General features: G+C 36.8%; 1 protein-coding gene across 2 annotated transcripts in view; it reads left to right on the forward strand.

Annotated features, from left to right (window-relative positions):
- The window catches only part of LOC135704411 (uncharacterized), a 130419-nt gene extending 104285 nt beyond the window's left edge, over positions 1-26134 (forward strand). For both annotated transcript variants that reach the window (XM_065225860.1, XM_065225861.1), the window contains exons 6-8: positions 18892-19068; positions 25506-25619; positions 25687-26134. In XM_065225860.1, coding sequence (XP_065081932.1) covers positions 18892-19068; positions 25506-25619; positions 25687-25811 — 416 coding nt within the window. In that variant the 3' untranslated portion in view covers positions 25812-26134. The remainder of the gene's footprint in view (positions 1-18891; positions 19069-25505; positions 25620-25686) is intronic.
- The last annotated feature ends 318 nt before the right edge of the window (positions 26135-26452 follow it).

The raw sequence follows: 26452 nt of genomic DNA on the forward strand, positions 1-26452 counted from the left end.
TTAGTGCATCGGTATTGTTAGCTGGTAGCGTCAATTTTCCAAAGAAGTTCATATGGACAGTTAATGCCAACGTGTCTAATTTTGAAGGATTAGTCTCATCAACAGTTTATGCCAATTTTTGAGAACCTGTGCTATTGAGTTATTGCACTTATTTGAATTAATTTATAGCATTGGTCTTGATAGGCGTCTATTTTTTAACTTTGGTCATTTGAATCTTTGTCACCTACTTCATGTTTTTTGTTCATTCATATTGATGACTTTCCAATCATCTTAAATTGGTAATGTAGACTGTTTGTGTCAACTCGAAATGTTTTGAAGTAAGGGAAAATTTAACGCCTCGAAAATATTTCTAAAAAAATTAGAAAATTTATCAAAAATTCAAGAAAATCAGAATTAGAATCTTAAGAAAATTTACATGTGAAAATATTTTTTCTATCTCATCACGGAAAAAAAAAAGCCGAAATGTCGATGTTCTGTGGTTGTTTGAGACCAACTTCACGCGCAAAAAAAAAAATTTTTTTTTTGTATGTCGTCATGGCATAAAGTTGGATTCAAAAAAACAAAACATCGACTTGTCTGTTTTGTTGATGGTCCAAATTATTTTTTTATGATGAGATTAAAGAATAAAATTAACATGTAAATTTTCCCAAGAATCTAAGGAAAGAACTGCTTTTCTTGGATTTGCGATAATTTTTCCCAAGATTATTAGAAAAATAAACACGTGCCGGAAATAAAATTCTCGGGGCGGTAATCTTCCCCATAAGTTTCCTTATGTGTTGTATTTTGGATGGAACTAACGAGTTATTTTGACCATACTGTATTTGGAAATATCGCCAAAAGATCATTATTGTAAGCGAGATTTTTTAACTTGGGAAATTAGCGATGGGAATTTCGCAAAGCGGAATTTCCCGAGCGAACTTTCTTGTTTGAGATTAAGAGGAATTTATATCACTCCCACTTTGACTCACCTGCAAGAGAAAGCGTATGCTAAAAAAAAAATTGTTCTAGCTTCCTTGCACAAACGGCGCGAACTATGACTCGTGAACTTTTTTATTAGTAACTCGTTAGCAGCCATTGAAGTTTGAAGTGCTGTTATGAGTAACGTAAAATAAGAGATACAGAAAGTGAAAATCTTATAAATGTGTATTAAATGCATCCTAAATTTATACTTCCACCAATTATATCTCACGGGTAGCTCCTACATGCATGCTTGGCATACACAGTTTTACACACCAACTGCTCATTTGTTAATAACTTTTTACTCAGTGGTTGAAATTTGTTTGTCTTTAAAGTAATTGATAGATTATGATCATAGCTTCTCATAGATATGCAAAAAGTAGACACATCTTAACATTTGAATAAAAACACCAATGAATTTTTACTCTTAAAGTCCATGATGTGCAGCGAGCATTTCTCACTTCATTTTTACAACGCAAAAACAAATACAGTTCATTACTAGAATTAAAATCTACTTTGTTTTATGTACCTAAAACAAGCTTAAACTTTATTCTATCTACTGCTTCAAAAAGCACTATGTTTCGTCAACTCTGTGTAAAGTTATTAGCAAATGAGCAGTTCGAGACCAAAACTGTGTATGCCAAGCATGCCTACATGTTTGCAACCTAAATATCATTATGCATAAAGCATAACACCTAATCTAGAAAATGGAAACATCAGCAGAATGGCAGAAATTAAGCGAGATAATTTCATTCTACACAGCAAAAAAATAATTTTGATATCACATCAAAGTGGATGCACTACAATCATGTCGAAAATTTCATGTAATTTTTATGACCACATAAATAAACAAATGCAGTAAAAGCAGCGTAATGTCAGTTCATGCATTGTATTAATGATAATTTTGTCCTTTTTAGCAAGTAATATTACACCATATTTTCGACATGATTGTAGTGCATCCACTTTGACGTGATATCAAATTTTTTTTTGCTGTGTACTCTGCGACGAAACATGACATAGGAGACAAGAACCTCAGCTAGCTCGTTTCTCGATTTTTTGAGAAATAAGTTGAGAGAGCGAAATCGGAATCGTTTGCTAAACTGTTTCGCACATCTCGCTCGGGAGCTTTTTTTCTCATTTCGTTCGCGAATCCAGGCCTCCACTATTTGGTTACTTTTGAACAGCGAAGCTGTTCGGCAAATGTTTAAAAATCAGTGAAAAATTTAAAAAAAAAATAGGAATGTGTATAGACCTTGTGCAGTTAACCCCAAAATATGAATGTAGATGTAAAGTGTCTCTAAAAACTTAAAAATATATTTAAACATTTTTTAATGTATTGATTTTTTACGTGTAACGGTCATTTGAAATTGTACCAACTTTTTCAACTGTTCTTGGTCTCGGTAAAAATTTTTTTGAGTCCAGGAAAAGCCTGGAAATTGAGAGTGAGAATCGGGAAAAACTTCAATGATTATGGTCCTAAAAAAGTTAGAAGTTTTACATTGTAATAGTAGAAGTGCATTTTTGAATTTGTGAATTTTCATGTTATTATTGATTACTGAGGAAAACTCCATGATGATTGTGAAAGAGATAGATTCTAGGTGCACTTCCAATCTAACACATGCTCATTTCCGGTGTCAAATTTAAAAAGAATTTTGTAAGGTAAACTTCAATGAATTATTGTGATAGTCATTAAAAATTACAAGAGAATATTAGGATGTTACTGGAGTGTTATAATGGAAATTTCAAAGAATATCAGAAGGATTTTTTTTTAGGAATTCTGAAAAGATTTCTGTGAATGGGTTATGACTCCAATGAAATTCTTGACAATATTGGGACTCCTTAGGCTAAACCGGTTAATTTAATATAAATGAATATCTCACATCTGGGAAATGGTTCTATTGGCCACATTCATTTTCTCTCATGGTACTTAGCATTTGATAGATCAAGTTCGTAACTATAGACTAATTCTATGAATATTTTATCATTTTTCTAGTAACTCGTTGCCAGCGATCCAACGGTCACTATTAATTTTTGAATGATATTTATGCTCAGCGAATCCAAATACATAATGCAACCAACGACAAAACGCTTGCTACTACTACCACGATACACTCTCACTGTAATATTATTGTAAGGTCACCATTCATTGCTCATGCTCCCTGCACCGATCACTGTGTATGTATTATCGTTACAATACTATTGTATGACACCAATGGAGATTGATTTGTATATTTGATATTATCTTTATCAGAATTTATTTAGGCAACAATAGTCTGATGAATCAAATAAATAAATGGGCAATCCGTACAATTCCAATGCTCATGCTTTAGAAATTTAGCGGTACATCTTTGCAATTGTGTTGGAAAATTTCATCATAAATCATGTAGATATTGTTTGTGGGTCATTCAAACTTTCCTGGGGATTTTCACCGGGGTCTTATGGATCATTATAGTTTTTTATATGGATCGTTTTATCAATTCTAAAGGTGCATACATACTTAGGGCTGCTGTAAAACGTAACATCATCATGGGAACTATTTTGAAGTGATTTGTGATAAAAATAAACGAATCATTCTAAATTCAATACTTTTCATCTATTTTATTCTTTCAACAGTTCAAATTGGTTTGAAAATCATTACGACTCCACCAGACCCAGCTTTTAACTATAGAATGGCATTCGGTAGATGGAATATGGAATAAGGTTGCTCCAAACCAGCAAATGATGAAGTTGTCATTTTAGAAAAACTTTTTCTTTCTGCTATTTTCAAATTTCGAACCAATAGCGTAAATAGAACAAAAGAAAACACAATGATCTATCCCACATCAGCATCGAACCACATTTCATCGGATGATATGTATATTCTGAAGTGCTGACACATTTCCGTATCAAACTGCTTTAGCGATAAATACCGCTTGCACCCGCACAGTTAAAGTAAACTGAATGACTGATCATAATCTTAAATCTGCCAAAGGCGTGTTCTTCGTGTACACATTTCTAACCAACAAAACAGACGGAAAATGTATGGCACCGAACACAAGACACACTACCAAGCTGAGTAGGCGGGAGAGAGTGACGTACGATAAAAGCAAAGTTGGAGCTCGTTGCCCCACATTGTAGGGTATTGGGGCTACTCTAACGTAGAAAAACAAACGACAATGCTCTTCTGGACTGTCCCCAGTGCATAAATCACATTCCGAATATAGACAGATTTTTCATAGGACAAAGGGCGTGCATGAAAAGCGAAGGCACGCACTATTAATTTAATTTCCATTTCATCATCATTTCACAAGCCATCTTAATTTGACTGCTGATATTTTCGTAATCAAAGGTTCACCTTCGGTTGAATAAACCCACCATTTTACTGTTTTAGGATGGCTTAATTTGTTGGAATTTGTGGCTGGTGACTTTAGTCTTCTGAGAAGACTTTTATGTGTAGTTAAAGGCCTAAAATAAGCAAACAAAAATTACTATAAAGTGGTAGAACGGCAAACTTTATGCTGTTTTATTATTTCGTATTGAAATATTTTTTACTATAGCCTGAAAACTGGTGGATACGGAACAGGAAAGTACCAAAATGTCACTCTGGCAGAAAATAGCAAAAGTGGTTTGGCTTTCGTCCAAAAAAGCACACAAAAGTCTGTCCAGCCCAGCATAACACAGTGAGTCCTCCATCGCACAACGCATTCACATCCAACCCGCTTCTCTTTAGACTTTCTACTCGGAAAATTTTCAATAACCAGCTTCCTCATTTCTCTTGCTTAGGGTACACAAGGGTAATGCCGGTCACCCTAAACATACGGCCGTTACCAGAGCTCATAATAGATTCGTAATTGCAAACGGAACCTTTTTGCTAACTAATTATGTAACTTCCCTCCATGGACGGCTCAAAACCGAAACAAACAGACATTTGAACCTTCTGGAGACAAACCACTGGATATTATGTGCTTTTGGCTGACGACTGTGAAATCATGACCAAAATTCTGAGAAGAATTATCTTATTATGTCGAACGGTAGAGACTCAGATAGCAGTTGTGACATTGGACTGCTTTTTGCTTGGTTTCACTAAATCAATTTTATTACTCTTGCTTCGTCAGCGTCTGGTGTTGGGTGCTACTCCTAGTTTAGTGCTAGTGTCTACAGCGAGAGAAGGCTGAACTGCAATCAAGGTCTATGCAAAAGATTGTCTGTGCCTATGGAAATTCAACTCTGTGACTTTCAGCTTTCATCTGATGCATTCCTTAATGAATGCTCAGTAGACTGATGCAAAATTTGAAATTTTCGATCCATAGTGCAGAAACCATTTTAAGTTTATATGGAAATTACAGTGGCGCATGAAAATGTGTTGTTAATATATTTCTACCCTTTCACCAGAATCATTTACAAAAAAAAAAGAAGATAGCTGTGCTTGTATGAAATATTCTCAGCTACAACTTGCTGAAGATTACCTTAAGATCAAATGTAAGAAACAAAAGTTATTAATGGCTTAAGTCGGTAATTTCTTTTTATTATGCTCAATCAACTGTTCAGCAGACTTCATTGCACAGTGGATCAGGAATTAAATCTAGCAGGAAAAAAATTATAACGCTCTGCGATTCCAATTGAGTTAACGTCTTGAGTGAAGTTTCGTAGATTAATTAGGACTACAATTTGGAGAATAAACACAGTTCATATTTTGGCCGCAAAGATGGCGCAGCGATACAAACCTTTTTTATTTCACAAGATAGAGGTTTGCTATTTTGTAGAACAAAGAATTTTATGAAATCTAACCGACGACATACGAACTGTTCATCCTCAAACAACTGAGATATACGAAGTTTTATAAAATGTGTCTGAAAATCACGTTTTGAGTATTATATTTTGAACAAGCGTTCAAGAGAATACTTTTATCATTTTTCCTTGATCGGTACTGTTCAATCCAATCTTTTCCAGATCATTGCTATTATTTTCAGAGTACTAAAAATATATAGGGAAAATGTCGGCCTACATGTCCTTAATTTGGGCCCATCGCTGAAAGTATGCTATTTATCAATTTTATCTAGATGAACGCGTTATTGGGATGTTACTAATGGATCTTTTTGGTTGCTATTGAAAATTTAGTTGATTGCAGAATTTATGTATGGGCCCAAATTAGGGACACTGAGGCCGACATTACCTGCATTTCCCTATTACATACAATTTGAAAAAAAAAACATGATTTTTCGAATGAATTTTGTTAAAAATGCGCAAGTGAACGAAAAATGCCATAAATTATTCAAAATTTACACAAAACACACTTTAGTTCTTCAAAATTTCTCACACGATTATTGAGATGTATTTGAGATATTTAGATTTGACTCAACCAATATATTTTATTTAAACAAGCTGTTTGCTTATTATAATGGTAAAAAAAAAAACTCAATTTTGCTTAAACCCGAGATTTCAATTGAGAAATCTATGCAGAACAATGTTGCTCAAGACTGCAAATTGATTAAACTTCAGTGCAAAAAATCATCAACCATTTACTTTTAGCCTACTACACCTCATATGCATACAGGCCTGTGTATGTGACGGAGCACTTGGCCTGAAGTTAAGTCATTAAATTTGACACAGTTGTTGGAGATCTCAATACAGAACGAATGAACTATTCAACCCACCTTAATGTACGTAATTGAATATGATGGGATGCATTTGTTTAAATAAAATATATTTTTTGATCCGAATCCAAATATATTAAACATATCTCATATATCTCTGAGGTATTTTGAGAGCTTAAAGTCTATTTGATGAACATTTTGAATAATTGATGTAATTTTGCGTTAACTTGCGATTTTTTTTAAGAAAATTTATTCAGAACATCATGTTTTTATCAAGCGATGTAACACATCTAAATCTCAATTTTAAATGGTCAAAAAATTTCACGCTAGCGAATCAATCTACGAAAAATCATTTTTATCTCTTGCATCTAAATCCATCTACAAGCATCCCTCTCCAGCTTTTTGCAGGAAATATTCAAAATCTTCATCAATGTTCTGTCTATCTATTAAGCCTGCGTGCATCTCACAAAAGTAAAGCAAAAACTTTCATGTATCTTAGATAGAGTCGCTCCTCTCGTTCTTTTTTTTTCAAATTTCAATTGATATACATTTTTCAGTACTCTAAAAATAATATCATTCGCCCGGAAAATATTAGATTGATCAGTACCAATCGAGGTAAAATAGATTAAAGCATACTAAATTGATCATAATATAAATCTAAATACGTGAATTTCAGGATTTTTTTTACAAAACCTCATATAGGGGAAATGACGGCTTCGGCATGACAGACTATTTTCGGCAACCCAAATTGAAACACTATTTTCACTGGATTTTCTTACGAAAACACTTCACTGAATGCATGCAAACGATTCTTTATGCTTTCAGCTTCAATTTGACTATATTTTTACCACTGAGAAAAAGCAATCTAGCAGGATTTTCTTGAAATGAAACACACGCACTACAAATTGTAGCTGATTTCGAGTTGCCGATAATAGAACAGCAGATTTACATGCAGTTGAAATGGAACGGTTGCCGAAGAAAAACTGGTTGCCGACAATACTCGCTCTCACTAGAGAAGATTGGAGCTTTGTAAAAGCGTTTCAAAACAGTTTTTGACAATTCTTTCGCCTGAAATTGTTAGAGCAGCTGGCAGCAAAAGATTGTAAACAAACCAATACTGCATATGTGTGCGTTCCATAGAGAAAAAGGCTATAGAAAGAAGGCCGCTGCTTAGGTTGCCGAGAATACGTAAATTCCCCTATCTTAGTTGATTTAAGATGTACAGCTTTTATGTCTTTGCCAAGTTTTCATGAAACTCTACGTTCTACAACTTTGGCGAAGACAGAAAACTGTGTGAAATAAAAAAGCTTAAATCGCTGCGCCATCTTTGCGGCAACAACTTGAACTATTTTTATGCACCAAATTGTAGTCCTACACTTAGTCTTTTTGCGCAAGCGTTCTCAATACACAACAATCGTCTATTACCAACGATATGTGCTTGTACCGCAACCACTCAGTATCGGTCGATGTGAACAAACACAACTCGTCTCTGTTCTACATCACACATGTTGGATACGGGATGTCCAATGCAGTATGAATAGAGCAATGAGCTGCTGGCCTCACCTCCGACCACCGGGCCATAGTGATGATTTATCATCAAATTAATTTTCGATTTAGGTTAGCGACTGAAAGTCAATTTTTTATTTGTTATATGCGACAGTTAGAAGATACTGAGAGGTTAGCACATATCATCGGCAAGAGACGTGCGTGTGAGAAAATTTGCGAAAAAATCTAAGGGCACCGGTGGGATTCGAACCCACAATTCCCATTCAGTACACGGGTGCATTGCCAATTATACAGAGCAATATATAAAACGGGTAGAAGGCAATAAACAATAATATTTGATTTCCTATAGTAATACCCATTGAAACTTCAAATCGGGTGCAACATTTGCAAATGACACAAAGGTTTTTTAAATTAAACCTGTAAGGCCTTTTCCATGCAAACCAATATTACTATCGGAAAGGGGAGAATTTTCCCTATCCGATCATTTTGTTAGTTTGCGTGGGCATACGTTCGTGTGTAAGGGCCTTACATCTTTTGTTTACGAATGCGTGTTTGTCGTTTTCAAATGTTACGCGAGAAATGGTTTGGACAGTTTCTAACCAAACATGCTCACATTTTGGGAGACTAATCATGACCCGATTTGAAACTGTTTAAGCACTGTGGAGCGATAGCTTTAAATTTTATATCAGTCTAATGCGCAGACTTTAAGGAATCTCAAATAATCTGTAACTTTAATGGATTTACATTTATTCCATGCAGTTGATCGGGATTTTTTCGAGAAAGTTAGCGTTAGCGTTAGCGTTGTTATGATATACTTTGTAGATTGGATACTAGCGACACTCACGTCTGTCCTGAAATTCTCAGTTATACTACTTTCAGAAATAATGCTGGGGAGTAAACATTGGTTCCAATCTAAACAAGAGTAAAATAAGCATGACTGTCGCTATTACCGGCCACGCCCATCTTTACCATAACTAGGGATAGGGAACGAAATGTTGATGTGGTACTTACTTAACGAGAGGCCACCGACTTAGCGACACCCTCATAAGTGCTACGGAGTTGGAGGGTTGGGTAGTGTATTCGGTAAGGATTCACCTGAAGTTGGCGATGCAACCAAAAGTATGTACTGTTTATTTGTTGTTTATTTAATCGCTCGAAAGCCGGCTATCAAAAGAACATATTTATTTTGTTGAGTGATCATGAATTTTAAGAGTCAAAACACGACTACGTTTTCGCTTGATATGCAAATAGTTTCCGAGGTTAATGTTCAATATCAAATATACAAATGATGGTAGCGATTTATTGTGCTGTGGAAGAGCTTGGGGTTAAATCCATGATTTTCTGCTCAGTAAGCAAAATCGATCCCTCCAGGGTCATCGAGCATCTCATAAGCCACAGCGCTTCGCGTCAAAGTACGAATATATGCATGAACTATCTATTATTGAAAAACTATTATTTACGATAATTACATGAAAGAAATAAAATATAAACTACAAACAAAACGTGACTACTAAAATCTCAAAAATATTTCCCCACAAATATATTTCACGAAACCAGGAATCCCAAAACCATTAGACGTTATAATGATACTCTGCACATGATAGACACAAGAAGAGGCCAAAAAGCAAGCGTCCGACCCACAAAACCCGCCAGATCCATTTGCAGTCACAATCAACGATTCTACGAATCGTGAGCGCTCACGAATTATAAAACCGCTGACTGCGACACGCTCAAAGCAAAATTGACAGGCTTTATGCGTCAAACACCCGCCTTCCAATCTCCTCCCGCATCCAACAACACAAATCTCCATTACAACATCTAACGAATTCAAAACTCCGAAAATCACTCATCTATAGCAAGTGAGTGGAAGCAATCCTGCACAGGCATACCAAAAGTACCGCCTCATGACAGTATTCCAACGGCTGTCGCTTTCTTTTCCCTACGACAGCCTTGAGATTGAGCTATAAGCGACAGCCCACAGTGAGGCTGTTATACGACATGCAACGTTGCCGTCTTGTGCTGTTCACGACAGCTTGTTCTTAGTCATGTATTTTGTTCGTTCGGCTATGACAGCCTCGGATGGTCATTCGTAACTTTCCTCGTACATACAACAAGCAGTCCGTCAAACTGCCGATTCGTTGCTGCTGTCTTTGAAATTTTGTTTGTGTGTCGTAAGACTGCTACTACACTACCAGTGTGGCGCCGGAGCTCGTTCGGTTGCTATCACGTTCGTGCTGCCCATTGCAAAATTTTCATCCGATATTTTTTTTTTAAACGCACGGTCTCCGGCGAAAAATATAAGCCTACCCGACACCAACCTGACTTCTACCAAACCCCAACCCGATGTTGGCCCGACATTGACCCAACATAAACACAGAATTGACCCGACATCGACCCGACATTTGGCCGATGTCGACCATAAATTGACCTTACATTGATCCGACATCGGGCCGACATATCTGTTCGGGATCATTCTTCTGGGTTTCTTCCATACTCCACTGCCGTATATCAATTGTATATAATGTCTCGTGACAGCCTTTTCGTGACAGCCACTTGGGTAAGCTGAGGGATGTCGTCGGTTTGTGAAGGCTGTTATGACGACAGAAACATTGAGAACCTGGTCATAAAGAAATGCATAAATACAGCCCATTCGGTTCACTACGTTCACAGAACAGAAGGGGAAGTGCAAACAAATCGGTGAATCAAAAAGTGCTCGTTTTTCTGCTCAACGAGCGATGTGATGTGGTAGCGTTCCACATGGGCTTTCTATGTGCACTCACACTATCATAGCATGCTGCCTATCTTAACTGCAGGCCGAAGATGCCTTCTACCGCTAGGTGCGCTAGTGTTCGCAAATGACCAGTGGAGCCACTTTCTGATTCGAAGTTCCACTCCTGTGCTACGTTCCAAGCACGATGATTTTAGCAAAGCGGGTATAGATGCGACTGTTCTAATACAGCTTTCATTCGTTCGTGTGTCGCTGTTACCAATACACTTCGAATTCAGATCTGAACGTACGGTAGCAAGCGGTAGTAAAGCACACAAAGCAACAGTCAATTCAGGTATAAACCAACTGTCGCGAGGAGGCTGTACTTTTTGGAAGCCTGATCCTGCATGCAACCATTCTTCATGATACACTTTTTCTGCCTATCTTTCTATCATGCCTGTGGACATGCGTTAGCTTCGAAACTTCTAACCAAACTGGGAAAGTTTTCAGATAACAAAAAAAAACTTTTAAAGGTTATTACAAATAAAATAAATATCGATTATTTTACGCAAAACGAGCAAGTAATATTAAATCTCTTGTATTGTATGCTAATGCTAATTGACTGTAACAAAAATAATATGCTTAAATAAAATAAAATATTAATAAAATTACATGCAAAATTTACTAGAAGATCATTACTTTAATGGTTAGAAGTTTCTAATAAGCCCTCCCAGTTCTTCTGTATTCAGAACAAATCTGATACTATAATCAGAATAGCTCAGTCTGCATGAAGCAGCCGATTTCATCAAGGAAGTTCTATTAACAACCAAGAATTAATCGTTTGAGGCATACTGAAGCATTAAGAAGGTGATATGTGTCACTATAGGAAATCCTCATCGTTGGAAATATAAAGAAATTAAACACAACCCTTTGCTTCAGTACCGTCAACCTCCATGTCCATGAGGAGGTAACTTCCAGAGATAAAGGGGAACTTGGTCAATGCATGTCTAATGCTAATGATCACATTGTCAATACATACTGCCCACTGTTCGTTTGTTTTATGAATCCAGTCGCTATTATCTGCAACGAAATATATTTCGAAGATTCCAACACGTTTGATTGCTTACTTATTTATTTATTTAATTTCTGCATCAACAGGCTCATGGCCCCAATGATGGAGTTAACACTACTGACTGCCGTGTACATAATAAAACATATAGTAAAATCTAAAAACTACTCGTTACGATTTGGTCTCCAAGAAAATAGAGCGGTAAATTATCGTCGCAGTAACTCACGTGAAATGTGATAGTCAAACACATATGCAACTCGGTTGAATAATCATTGAAGACCGATGATAGCACTATACAAGCCTTAGTTAGTTATAATAAGTGGCAATCGAAGCATCTGGTTGTTTCTCAAGGACCTAGGCTGCATTGATGCTAATTTGTTCCAATACAGCTGGCCAATTTACTCTATTCTGCAGAACATCACCGACAAACATACTGTTGTTATACGCATTACTGTCCCATGTTCTTTGCAATACTTATGCACCGTGGGACTCTTATGCGTATAATGTTAGCATAGCTCTTAGAGTGTCGCGAATGGGGTATTGAGAGGTTCTAGGTGTATTAATGAACAACGTTCCTCATAGGTCACGGTAATCGCCGAAGTGCGTAGCGAATGAATCTGCGTTGAACTGACTCGATTCGCTCATCTCCATTGCATCGGTCTGATGACGCTCAACTAGGTTTCTCGTAACGCACAAGGTGAAGCATAGCAGGTTAGTAGTCGTTGATCGGTTGGAAACGAATCTGTGTTGGTCTTCATGCAGATACTGCTTACAGTGCGATAACATTAGCTCCATAACAACTCATGATCTGTATAATGTTTTATCGGTAGTTGAATAGTTAAACAATATTTCAGGATTTCTTCAGATTTATTTTCAAAATTCCCGAAACTAATTTTGGGACATTCAAAGTGTTTTTATGTTACTTCATACGCGAAGTTAACGATTTTCAGAGTTGGTTGGAAATGCTAACATGAAGCTTTAGTGTGATGATTTATTAGCTAGAGAATGATCTTTAGAAGAGGGTAGGTGGATAGTTCCGTTAGAGTACGGCAGTATGAAAATTGAATAGAAGTTGAAAATGAGCGAAGGGCCATTAATGCGACAGTTTTTAAAGATAGACGCACATTTTTGCCTAATCCGTACGATGTACGCGGAGACTTGAAGTATGTCTCCAAGTCTACAGGCTGTAACGTTGAATGACTCAACCCACTTTTCATCAGAATTCTCTTCCGACTTCCTTTGGTGTTTTCTTCATAATACGTTCGCAAATATCCTTTATATATGATCCTGAAATTTTCCCAAATATTATTGAAAATTCTCTCAAACCATGCGTTTTTCTTTGGTGTTCTTTTGATATTTTCTCCTTAATTTTGTACAACATTTATGAAATTTTACCAACCAAAAAAATAGGATTTACTCCACAATATTTGATGAATCCGCTGATTTTTTTTTTATTTTCTCGGAATATTCCTTTCAGTATATTGGCATGTGTTTTGAAACAACTTGAAAATCGCATTAAAAAACCCTTGGGATTATCTTTAGAATTTCTTCAAGGGTCTTTTTAATAATTACAAAAGCGTTAAGGGGGGTGCGGGAGGGTGTGAAATGTGTCTACGGGGAGGAAGGTGGCCTCAGAAATATCTTGAGTATGCATGAACGGATCAATTGCAGAACGCATAAATGTTCGATGTTGGATCTTACTAAAGGAGAGGGTATTTAGTTTTATATTCGTAAATATGTTAATGAGAAAGGTGGTGGGGATTTATGGTTTGAAAAAACAAAACAAAAAATTAATAATTACAATTCCCTTGAAATTCATGTCTGGATTTCCTTGGGTGTCTTTTCAGTACTTGCTTTGATTTCTTATCCAATTAAGTGATACCCAGCTAGCCTTTGGTTCTCACCTGATAATAACAGATATCATGAATGTATAAAACATATCAAGATTGTGAAGTAATGAAATTGGGTTGTTAGCGGAATGCTAAATAAAACAGCAAAAAAGGTTATCTTCCATTTAATTCCACTTAATTAATTTTGGTATCCATGACAGATACGTATTTCGACTACAATAAGCAGTCTTCATCAGTGTCATTCCCACTAAAGAACTTATCAAAATCTAACCCCCTTAAGTACTCATCCCCTAGGTAAAAAAGTCAAGATCATAGGTATAAAAATGAAACTACAATGTGTTGAATCGGAACCTACCTAACTAATAAAAACCAAAGATTTAAGTAAGCTAAAGGAGACAAATCTATACAACTCTCTAATAAGGAAAATCCCCAAAGGCTTGGTAGCCATCATAATGAAGTAATGAAATTGGGTTGTTAGCGGAATGCTAAATAAAACAGCAAAAAAGGTTATCTTCCATTTAATTCCACTTAATTAATTTTGGTATCCATGACAGATACGTATTTCGACTACAATGTGCAGTCTTCATCAGTGTCATTCCCACTAAAGAACTTATCAAAATCTAACCCCCTTAAGTACTCATTATGATGGCTACCAAGCCTTTAGTGGGAATGACACTGATGAAGACTGCACATTGTAGTCGAAATACGTATCTGTCATGGATACCAACATTAATTAAGTGGAATTAAATGGAAGATAACCTTTTTTGCTGTTTTATATCAAGATTGTTATCAAAACAGCTCATGATAAAAAGAATGGAACATTTTGTGATGCGTCCATATCAAAACCCACCTAAGCCTAAGCTCTCATCTGAGAACAATAGTAATCATGAATGTACAAAGAAGATTTTGGTTTTTTGCAGCATCAGAGAAAGAATGGAAACTTATGTGATTTTTCATTTAATATGAATTATGCTTATCGCCCATTATGCCCAACGTCCATTACGCCAACCATCCACTATACCTATCGCATACGTATGTGTGTCTAACGTATTTATACCTAACTTCGTGCACCCTTTCCAATCAATGTTGTACTGAGCACATACTTATTGGAAACCAAACGTTTGATTTGGGAAAAGTCACAGTATTGTATAGATAGGAGAGAAAGGGGTATAATGAGCATTCGAGTGAGTTGATTACCCCTTTCCTTAATAAACAGATGCCATTAACTAACGACGACCGGAAGGGATATTACGAACACGCTGTAAAGTACATAGTAATGATGCATGTTAATTTTTTATTATGGCAGTCCTCCAAATTGGAGACAAAAGGGGTGCTTAAATCACCACATATAATCGTTATACCAATTCCTTCTCTACTTTGCTGACATATATATATATATATAAACCAACATTTTATTTAATATTGAATGTACCGTCTTCTGATAAGGAAAACAAACCTGCCTGTTGCGTTGTCATAAAATGCAACCTTCATTATCTTCTTTGCATCAGAGACCTAATATAAAACTTATGATGAAGCACTGAAGAAATAATAACGTATTTTTTGGGAATTGTTTTATCTCACAACATTCATTGCGAAGAGTTGTTTTAGAGGAACGTTTTTTATTTAACAATTTCCAAGAAGAACCCTCCAGAAATCAAAAAGCAGCCTAGTTAGTGCTTTTAATAATATGTTCGACTACTAGAAGGGAAACATATAACAAGTGACTGTGACTGTGACTGTCAAAATGAAGCTTGTTAATAACGTTAACGCCTCAGTTACCAAGCCGAAGGCGGCTAGTTCGATTCTCGGTCCACTCTAGGAATTTCTCGGGTAGGAAAATTTCTCGAGTTGCCTGGGCATAGAGTATCATTGTGCTTGACTGCTTGCCACAAGATATACAATTCCATGCATTTGTAAAGCCACTTTATTTCATAATCATCCCTTCAGTCCTCAATCCTAAATTTGGGTGAGGAACTTACACTGATAGGCAAAATAAAGTGCCCACCCCATCATTTTTGAAATTTCTCTCATTTATTTGGTTCAAATTCAAATAAACACACCGTAGTCTGTTTCGATGTCTTACCTTTATTATTCTTTTAAAGTTACACCTATGGAATACTGAAAATATAAAGTTTTACTTGAAGTAAAAGAAAATCAATTTGGATTGAAAAAGAAAACAGTGACAAAAAAAAGTGCCCACTTCAAAAATCGGTATGTTTTCGATAAGTTTCCATCGGAAAACCCCTCGATTGTTTTTGTTTTGAAAGTTTGACATGTATTGAAGCAAACGGGTGGAACTGGTGCATTTGTACACGTGATCGCATTTGAATCAGTTGAAAAAAATGGAGGACGTAGTGATTTCGAAAGCAATTCCTTTGTGTATCCGAAAATTGGTTGTTCGTGATGTGCAAAACGGTGAATCGCACCGGTCTGTCGCTAGGAAGTACAATATCAGCAAAACAGCGGTCGGGAAAATTCTGCAGAAAATGAAATCGTTCGGATCAGTGGTGGATCGCCCTGGCAGAGGCAGGATGCGCAAAACGGATGCGAGAACGGACACCAAGATCATGCGTGAAGTGAAGAAGAACCCGAAGGTAACTGTCCGCGAGATCCAGGAGGCTCTTCAGCTAACAGTTTCCAGTCGAACTGTTCGTCGCCGTCTCGTAGCACAGGGGTTGAACAGCAAAGTTGCTCGGAAGCGCCCATTTATCAGCAAGGCAAACAAAGTCAAACGGCTTAAGTTTGCTAAGGAGCATGCTGATAAGCCCCTAGAGTTCTGGAAAACGGTTCTCTGGACGGACGAATCAAAATTCGAACTGTTCAACCGGAAGCGACGGGTTCGTGTGTGGTGTAGATCGGGTGAGGAGCTTCAGGAGCGCCACATACAAGGCACGGTGAAGCATGGAGGAGGAAATGTGATGGTCTGGGGGTGCTTTTCGTGGGGTGGAGTGGGAAGCCTGGTGAAAATCGACGGGATAATGACGGCAGATTCCTACATCGACATCCTGCGGGAAAATCTGGAAGTTTCGCTGATCCAGACGGGCCTTGAGGAGAAATTCGTATTCCAGCAGGACAACGATCCGAAGCATACTGCCAAGAAGACTAAGTCTTTCTTCCGGTCATGTCGAATTAAACCACTGGAATGGCCTCCACAAAGCCCGGACCTCAACCCCATCGAGAATTTGTGGGCGATTCTCGATGCCAGGGTTGACAAAACTGGTGTTACCAATAAAAATAACTATTTTGAAGCCCTGGAGCGCGCCTGGGAAGAACTAGATCCACAGCACCTGAAGAATCTAGTGGAGAGCATGCCGAAGCGCCTGCAGCTGGTCCTGAAGGCCAAAGGAGGACACATTAACTATTAGGCTGGTATTCTTTTACTTTATTTTATGTTTTCTGGAGTTAAAATGCAGTGGGCACTTTTTTTTGTCACTGTTCTTTTTTACACCCATTTTGATTTTTTTTTCTTCGAGTCAGTCTCTTCTTTTTATCTGGTATTCTATAAGTGAAACTTAAAAAGAATATAAAGAATAAGATATAAAAAATACTACAGTGTATTTACTTTAATTTGAACCAAATAAATGAGAGAAATTCAAAAAATGATGGGGTGGGCACTTTATTTTGCCTATCAGTGTATTTATATTCCGTCATATGTTCCTATTTTAATATTTATATCTGATGGTTATTTAGAAACCAAATGTAATAGACTATGTAGTCGCATTTTTATGAGGTTCTGAATTTGGCAAACTTTTACTAAGTATGAAATCAAAAATTTGTTCATAGCTCCGACATAACAATTTACTTCTACTGTATTTTAAATCAAAATTAAGAAAAATGCAACATCAATTATGCGATCATGTCTTTTACACAACCCCATCAATTTTTGATTCAAAATAGTGAATTAAAAGTTATTTTTAGATACAATCTTCATAGAGATAGTTGAATAACCTTTGCATATTTTTCGATGGATGTAAATTGATAAAAGTATATTATTAAAGTCTATCGGAATTAACTTAATCCTTACAATGGCATTAATTTCCGGTTGCCGGTTAAACAACGCTAGCGTTAAAGCAATTTCAAGAGATAAAATATAAAAAAAAAATAAAAAATAAATAATGCCGCGCAGCCCACCATCGATGGTGCGATCGATCAACCAATTCAAAGTTGTTATCAAAAGAGTAGTTCGGAACCAAAACCGTGCATGATAGCCAAAGTCAGCCATAAACGAACCCGAAACGAGGAAGTTCACAAAGTGGCTCAGGGAATGGAAAAAATAAAATCAACTGTAAATATTCCAAGACGACACTTGTGAGCTAAACCCGTTCTATATTTTAAGTGCTCTATTTTAAATAGAAAATTTAGACAAGTAATATTCAACAGAAAAACAAATCTCATTGAAAAAGTGTTTGTAAAATCATTGAAATCGCTGTTGGCGCAAGTATCTGGTAAGAAACAAAATGTGACACTCAAAATCAACTCAAACATGTACGAGGTGGTTTAATTAAATATGAATTAAATTTTGCGTTGGTAATGTACAGCAACCATATGCAAACGATTAAAATTGGTTTTCAATTGTGTGCCGTTTGAAAAGCGGTGAAAAATTGAAAATTGATTTCAGCTCATTTTTACGGCCTATAAAAAACCCGAAATCTTGGTTCAGATAAGATAACGATTTTGCACATGGTGCCACGAGGACAATTTACGACACAAGTGAAACAGCGCATCCGTTGGGATGTAGTTGAAATTTGGATTTATGTGCTATAATCAGTTTATTGGCTGTATTTCGGTAAACGACTGAGCCAAATGTCGAGGCGTCCCATGCTGACGTGCAGTGTTATAGGAGAGTATGTCCTGGCGCATCCTTTGCTTGTAGTTTAGACATGTTTTGTGCCACTGACTTGCTCTGTTTGCCATTCCAAATAAAGTTTGTGAGGACTATGAGGATATCGTGTGTACAAGTAGTGTGCAAAGCGATTGACTTTGAGAGGCAATCTCTGCTAACAGAATAATAATGGCACCACTAAAAGGGCACTGCTGGTGAAAAGAAGTCGCCTAGCACGAAAGTTTCACTGTAATCCCCAGGAGAGTGAACGAATGTGATAGAGTCAGCATCATGGAGGGACCTTTCCGAAACCGGATCTACCTCCTTTATATTCATTGTCGTGTTCACTATTTAATAATCATTTTCCGTATTTGTCCTTTTCATACTTTTTTGCTTTGCGTTTTCAGAAGCACGTGCGGAGATAGTCGGACCACAAGTAAAGTACTTGACACCTGATTCAACGCTGAAATTAATATGCCGGGTTGTACAGAGCACCGAAGCGTCTGCGTTCATATTCTGGTATCATAATAATCGAATGATAAACTACGATGTCGATAGAGGCATTAATGTCTCGACTGAAGCAGGTACGTACGTACATAACATTAAGTAGGGTAGATTCATCAATCGGATTCCTATATACCATAATAGAAACGTATATAGCCGTGACTGGTTCTTCTACCCAATTTCCCTTTATTTCTGTCTATTCAGCAGTCTAGACTTAATCTTTTCATTAGCATTGGCCTCATCGCGTTATGAGGTCTAGTAGATTATTCCATTATCACACTTAATTTGTAAGAGCATTCTCTATCGTTTTACATAATTAAACTCTACTACAACTGAATTCGTGTTCTTTGAGGTTAATAATTGAGGTAAAGAGGCATTAGGGGCCTCGATAGCCTTGTCATTAAAGGCGTGTCATTATCGTGTATTACGTGTAAAGGGTGATACGGTCAAAATTTGGTCAAGGGAAAACGCGTGTAAATCGGTGAAATCGTTTATTTAAAAAATCAAATTAAATTTCTTTTTCAAGTTCAATTAGTATAAAATTCAGGAAAAATATTCCGCTTTTCCAAATCCGAATTGCCGGGCCTTACGCTTGACCCCTGCCATCAGATTTTGTACAGCCACCTTGTCCACCTTCTTCGCCGCAGAAAGCCAGTTTGCCTTGAACTGCTGCTCGCCCTTAGCAGTTTTTTTTGGTCTTCTTTAGGTTCCGCTTGACAATAGCCCAGTATTTCTCAATTGGGCGGAGCTCATGCGTGTTAGGAGGGTTCTTGTCCTTGGGAACCACCTGCACGTTGTTGGCGGCGTACCACTCCATGGCCTTTTTACCGTAATGGCAAGATGCCAAATCCGGCCAAAACAGTACGGAACAACCGTGTTTCTTCAGGAAAGGCAGCAGACGTTTATTCAAACACTCTTTCACGTAAATTTCTTGGTTGACAGTCCCGGAAGCTATGAAAATGCTGCTTTTCAAGCCACAGGTACAGATGGCTTGCCAAACCAGATATTTCTTTGCGAACTTTGACAGTTTCATGTGCTTGAAAACATCTGCACCTTTCCGCTTCCTTTTGCCGTATAAAACTCCTGTCCCGGAAGCTGCTTGTAGTCGGCTTTGACGTAGGTTTCGTCGTCCATTACCACGCAGTCAAACTTCGTCAGCATCGTCGTGTACAGCCTCCGGGATCGTGCTTTGGCCGTCGTATTTTGTTTATCATCGCGATTTGGAGTCACTACCTTCTTGTAAGTCGATAGTCCGGCTCGTTTTTTGGCTCGATGCACGGTTGTAGACGATACACCCAGCTTATTTGCGGCATCTCGGAGAGAGAGGTTAGGGTTTCGCTTGAAACTACCGGCAACTCTCTTTGTCGTCTCAGCGGCTTCCGGTTTTCGATTTCCCCCCGATCCAGACTTCCTGGCTGTCGACAAACGTTCCCGAAACACTTTAATTACATTTGTAACGGTTGATTTGGCAACTTTTAGCGATTTTGCCAACTTTGCGTGCGAGTAGCTCGGATTTTCGCGATGCGCGAGCAAAATTTTGATACGCTGCTCTTCTTGCTTGGACGGCATTTTGACAACTGAAGAGTGAATTCCAAAATCAAAATAGGAGCAACATTCTACACACACACACCTTCAAAATGAGGGGTGTTCAGGTTTTTTAAATGCAAAATTGAAAGAAATACGTCAAGTTGATATTGACCAAATTTTGACCGTATCACCCTTTATTAACAAGTTCAGCAGCAGGTTCGATTCTGAGTCTGGTTGTGGAAATCTGATTCAGGGATCTGGTAACTTACTTTCAATAGAAGTGAAAAGCTTATAAGAAGTAGAAATATGTGTTCCTATGTTGTGATATTATAGGCCTTAAGGGAAGATTCATACATGACGCAGCATTTAAGGGTGACCATGTATCAAAATACGTTACCAGGGGGAGAGGGACCAAATTTGGTGATTCATAAAATGTAAACAAACTTTAAACGCTTGTTTACGTTTGATGAAGTACCAAATTTGGATCCCCTCCCCCTTGTAATGTATTTTTCTACATGGCTGGTCACCCCAAAATAAAACGTAATTTATGCATCTTCCCTTAGAAGCATATATAATGGAAAATGTAAAATAGAAAGAACAGACACATGGGAAAAGTTATCTTAGAGACTGTCGATTAAGGTGCTTTAAATTGATACAAAATATTTTCAATCATTGAGGCCGCCCTCCATTTCGATTCATAATCCTGAGGTATAAGCCTGCGCAAAGAATGGTAAATATTGATTGAATTCTAGAGATATCGCATCAACAACTTGTTTACTATTGTATTTTCAGGTATCATTCAGGTATCAGAAAAAAAATCAGTTTCAACCTTTATGAAACATTGCATAATTGATTGTTATGGTCAATAGAGATAGAATTCGGCCATTTTGAATATTGCAAAAACTTAAGAAATTGGTTTAGAGTAGATGAACCAGTTATTTCTATAAATGTATATTAGACTGATGAAAAATTTGACATTTTAGCTACACAGTGCTCAAGCGGTTCCAAATCGGGTCTAGATTAGCCTCCCAAGGTTTGAACTGATTTGGTAAGAAAGTGACTGGGCACAAACCATTTGAAGTTTGTATGGGAATTACTATGGGGAAACCGAACTTTTTCTTCGTAGTCTTCTATCCTTCTTCCATATTGCACCGTTAAAAATTTCTATAGCTATTCTTATGGAAAATTTTCTCAGCTACAACTTTGCCGTAAATTTTTTTTCAGTCAAACATCAAATTAAATAGTTATTAATTTAGTTGAAGATGCTAATTTCAAATAACAGACTAAAGTGGTAATTTTTATACAATAGATGAGGAGATGAAAGTATAGAATTGATAGTTCCGTTTAGAGTACGACAGTGTGAAGAGAGTAGAAAGCGAGCTAGACAACTTTTAGGAAGGTACAAATCAGTTCTATCATCTCTCTTTACCAAACTTCCCCTTTGGAGAGGGATGGTGAGTTCCACTTTCATTGCAGTATGTTTTTGTGAGTGCTGATATTTTTGCTCTTGTAATTTCGAAGTGATAATGAAATTAATCAGAAATATGGTTGCCACAGCGATTCACCTTAAGGTGTCTTCAGACCTAAGCGGCTGAGGTGCGCGCGTTAATATGAGAGAGACAACGCCAATTCCGCCCGACGCCCGCCAAACTCACTCAGGTCGGAATACACCCTTACTTGCCCACTGGGAAAACTCTTCGAAGCTTCTTGCCTCGAACCGAAAAGTCAACTGGTGCCTCGAAAAGCGCACCTCACGTCAAATCATCCTTTTGCTTGAGTTCGCTCTCCCTCTCGGGGAGTTTTTCTTTGCTTCTTCCATATTCCAACAGTCACTCATTCGAGGTGGGTAAGGGCAAGAGTATTTTATAACCTCCAGTGAGTTTGAGGAGTTTCATCAAGCCTGCTTCTAATTGAAATGATATCTGAGATAAATTTTTAGGAATAAATAAGTTCTTCTCAAGAAAAAAAATCCACGGAAAAAAAGTTAATAACTTATATTTCAGCTGAACTCATGTATCAAAAAATGACAAATAATTATAATTATAATACCAAATTATGTCATGTTCTTGTTTTTCGGGTTATAAACATGTTTTGATAACACTTATTTCATTTCTCCATGCGTTCTACACATTTCACTGCGATATGGCTGATGGCTGATGAACCAAAATATAGAAGGAAAATACATTTCATTTGTACTTTTAACATCACGTGCACGTTATGTAGAAGAGAAAAGTAAGATAATTATAAAAAAAAAGAAGTACATACCTATTCTATTTTTTGTGAACATTTCCAAATTAGGGAAATTTTATCCACAGCTTTTTGCACAATTCAATTTATTGTTTAAAGCCTTTTCTAAGAGCCAATGAGTTTTTTAGAAGTAGAATGTAAAAATTAACCATACACAAAAGGTGGAGATTATGGAATAAACTGATGCAATTTATTCGCACAATAAAATTCCACAGAAGAATAAGTTTTGTAAATTGATGGTGGAAACATAAACAAACTCCATTCGCGCGAAGGATGAAATTATTTTACAACATGTTCAATATAGTAGGTTGCGTTACAGCAATAAATAAGTTGACATATCAAGAGCCACTTTTCACATGTTGTTCTTGATATGTTATGTATAGATACCACGTCTTGCACTTTTTTCGTTATAAATGAGTTGTATATAAGTGACTTGATGTGAATGTTTCCAGCTGAGATTGTCAGAAATAAGTTATGTATAACTATTTGTGACAAACTGTGTAGCTTGGGGCAAATCAAAAAAGTAGATAGGTCCAGTAGATATGGTCCACCTAAGAAAAACACACAATAAAACATGAAAAACATTCATACCTGTGTGAAAACTGTGATCAACTTATGCTTTGGAATATGTTTGATAATATACAGTGTTCAAAATATGGAAAAAGTATGATATACTCATTAAATTCATATATTTAAAAAAATTATGTTTTTGCTCCGATCAACTACCAGACGGGGCAATATGAGCACCCTAGTACGAGTTAACGTTTTTAAAGATTTTTACTAGCAAATAACATTTAGAAATCATATGGATTATAAATATAAGCTATTTTAGCAGCTGTTGCGTGTAATGCTTGCTGCCAAAATATCCATCATCTACATAAAATTGACAAATAGCAGATCCATAGGCCAACATTAGAGCCACTTCCCATATATAAAAAGAGATTGTGCTGTGTTCTGTACTTGAACCCACACCCGTTTTAGCAGGTCGAGAATACGACAGCCTTAACTCACTGATCTATACCCGGGTGTGAAGCACCACAAACAAGTATGTATTAAACAAGACTATAGATTGGTAGTAAGCAATGTTAACTGTTAATTAAAATAACCACGTGCTCAAGAGCTCGAGTGGAAGCATTCTTTTGCCCGTTTGAATAATTAAAGCTACAGTGTTAATGGATCGTATCATTCGAGCAGTTTAAAATTACGCTTTCTACCACTTGAACTTTATCATGCATCAAAATTTTGCGATGTTTTCGTTAAATTCTTTGAGAAGATTGGGTTTTATATATGATAGACCTAAAAAAAAATAGAAATTTATTACCTAATTTTTTTTATCACTGGTAGAAGAACTTTCAAAAACTTCTCGACTTTAAGTTAATCTATTAACTAGATGTTCTGTAAATCTATTAGTCACCGAACTGGATTTTTTTATACTCTGCCATTGACAGGCGTCGCAGCTTTGGAGAGGTTTTTATGGCGTTGACATGATCTATTAACATAAAAAGTTTGGTTGTGACGATTTCCCAACAAATATTTAACAATGTTGTTATTTACGTTAAGTGGTACCAGAATTGACGTTGCTTTTAATGAACACTAATGGATGCTCAGAATGTTATGCGACGGCAACTATACGGATTTATCCTGCACTCAATTTATTCATAGTTATTAAATTTAATAAAATTAATAACTACGCCAATATTCTCAGTAATAAAGTTCAAGATTTCAATTGTTCATACAATGATGGCCAAAATTTAAATAAGTGATAATAAATTGAGGAATGCTATGAACCAGACTAGAGGCTTCTCAAAGGTCAGCCGATAAAGGCGTATCTATAAAGCAAGACTATTATGGAGGCGGTAGGTTTGATTCCCGGTCCTGTCTTGGTATTTTTTAGGACAAAACAATTTCTTGACTGCCCTAGGCATAGAGTATGATTGTACTAACCTACCACACAATAAGAAGAACTCTAAGTTGAGAGCCGGTCGATAGCACCCAACGACGGGTGATGCCGCTAACCGCAATGATTTAGTGAAGTAAGATTACGTGAATGTGAGGTTAAAAGCTGTTTAAGAAAACAAATTTGGTGTTGATCATATCCTATATGAAGTTGTTATCAATGCATTCGTCATCCAACCTTTTTGCAGTAAATAAATCTTGAAGAGCTTCGATAATATACCCTTCAAAACCTTCTCCAGGATGGGTCAACTAGACAGATTCTAGTCTTAATGATTGGTGGATGCATCAATGGCAAAGCATTTCGCTATTTTCGCTGTACCACTGTTTGGTGTAATTTGAGTAGTGAAAGCATTCCAAGTCCGGCCAGAATAGGCAATCCACCTCATGAAGCTCCAGAAAACGCAGTAGTCTCTTCCGTAGGTAGTCCTCCTGTTAAATTTGCTGGTTCATGAAAGTTTCGCTTTTCAGCCCACAACTGCAGATTGCTTGTCATGCATTGTGTCATTGTGAAGTCATGCTGTAAACAAATGAACTTATTCTGACAACCAATGCCTACTTAATTTTATACACTTTTGAGCTTGATTCAGTAAAATTTTGAAAAAAAAAATGTTACTACAAAATGCATCAATAGCAGTGTTTTTAATTTGTCCGGATTTTTTCGTGTTCAACCTTTACTCCTTCGCTCTATCTAATGGATCAATTCACATTTTTCAACCACATTTCTTTATTCATGTTTCAGAGAAACATGAATTTAAATCCTATATATTTTTATTATAATTCCCTGCAGATTTTCACTATTCGGAACTCAGCATCAACCATGCTGGAAAGGAACACTCTGGAAATTATACTTGTGTCCCAAGCAACTCACAACCAGCCAGTGTCGTTGTACATATATTCAAAGGTGAAAGTTTACAAATGAAATTTGGATGGAGGGTCGATAGTTTATTTTTTCTATTATTCTTTTTCAGGCGACCATCCAGCTGCAATGTATCACGAGCACCGCAGCTCTTCCACAATCCCATACCGAGATCCGAGACTGTACGGATTGGTGCTACTCATTGAAATTCTGTTCTATTCAACGATGCTCTTTTGAAAACTCGTACCAGGCCTTTTATTTGCAGATTAAGGGAGAAAATCATGTTCGTACCATCAATCGGTTGTTGTTAAGGATAAAGTTCCGAGAGTTGTTCAGGAAAAGTTTTTATTTTGCGAATTTGTCGAGAGAAGGAAAATCTGGAATATTAAAACGACAACTTTTGGTTCATTGGGCTCGATAAAAATAATGATGATGAGTGCTTTCGTTATCCCACTTTTTGACAACTAACACAAAAGTTGAGTTTTATATTCAACCAATTTAGTATCAAGCAGAGCGTTTTGGGAGTTTATACGACGTTTCGTACGTGTTATTTTGTTGTATATATGCATGTTTTATAAAATGCAATTGTTTTCGTTTGTCACATGATATCACTGCCCTAATTCAGCTTTCCGGTTATTAGATGTCATTCTTTATCAAAATCTTTGGAACAATCAATGCCTTGTGTCACTTTTCTTATATTCTTTATCAGGGATAAAAATTGAATTAAATTATGTATCTGTTAAATGTTATCGCTTAGTCGATAAATCTACCCTTCAGAGAGAAGATGAACTAATTGCAGTTAACTATAATCGGGCTTAGCGGCGCCGGTGGTGTAGTGGTGAGAGCGTGATTACCTCTCACCCCAGCAGGCCTGGGTT

This window comes from Ochlerotatus camptorhynchus, unplaced genomic scaffold (assembly GCF_037179485.1).
Source record: "Ochlerotatus camptorhynchus isolate MF236.1 unplaced genomic scaffold, CSIRO-AGI_Acam_v1.1 ptg000240l, whole genome shotgun sequence".
NCBI lineage: Eukaryota > Metazoa > Arthropoda > Insecta > Diptera > Culicidae > Ochlerotatus > Ochlerotatus camptorhynchus.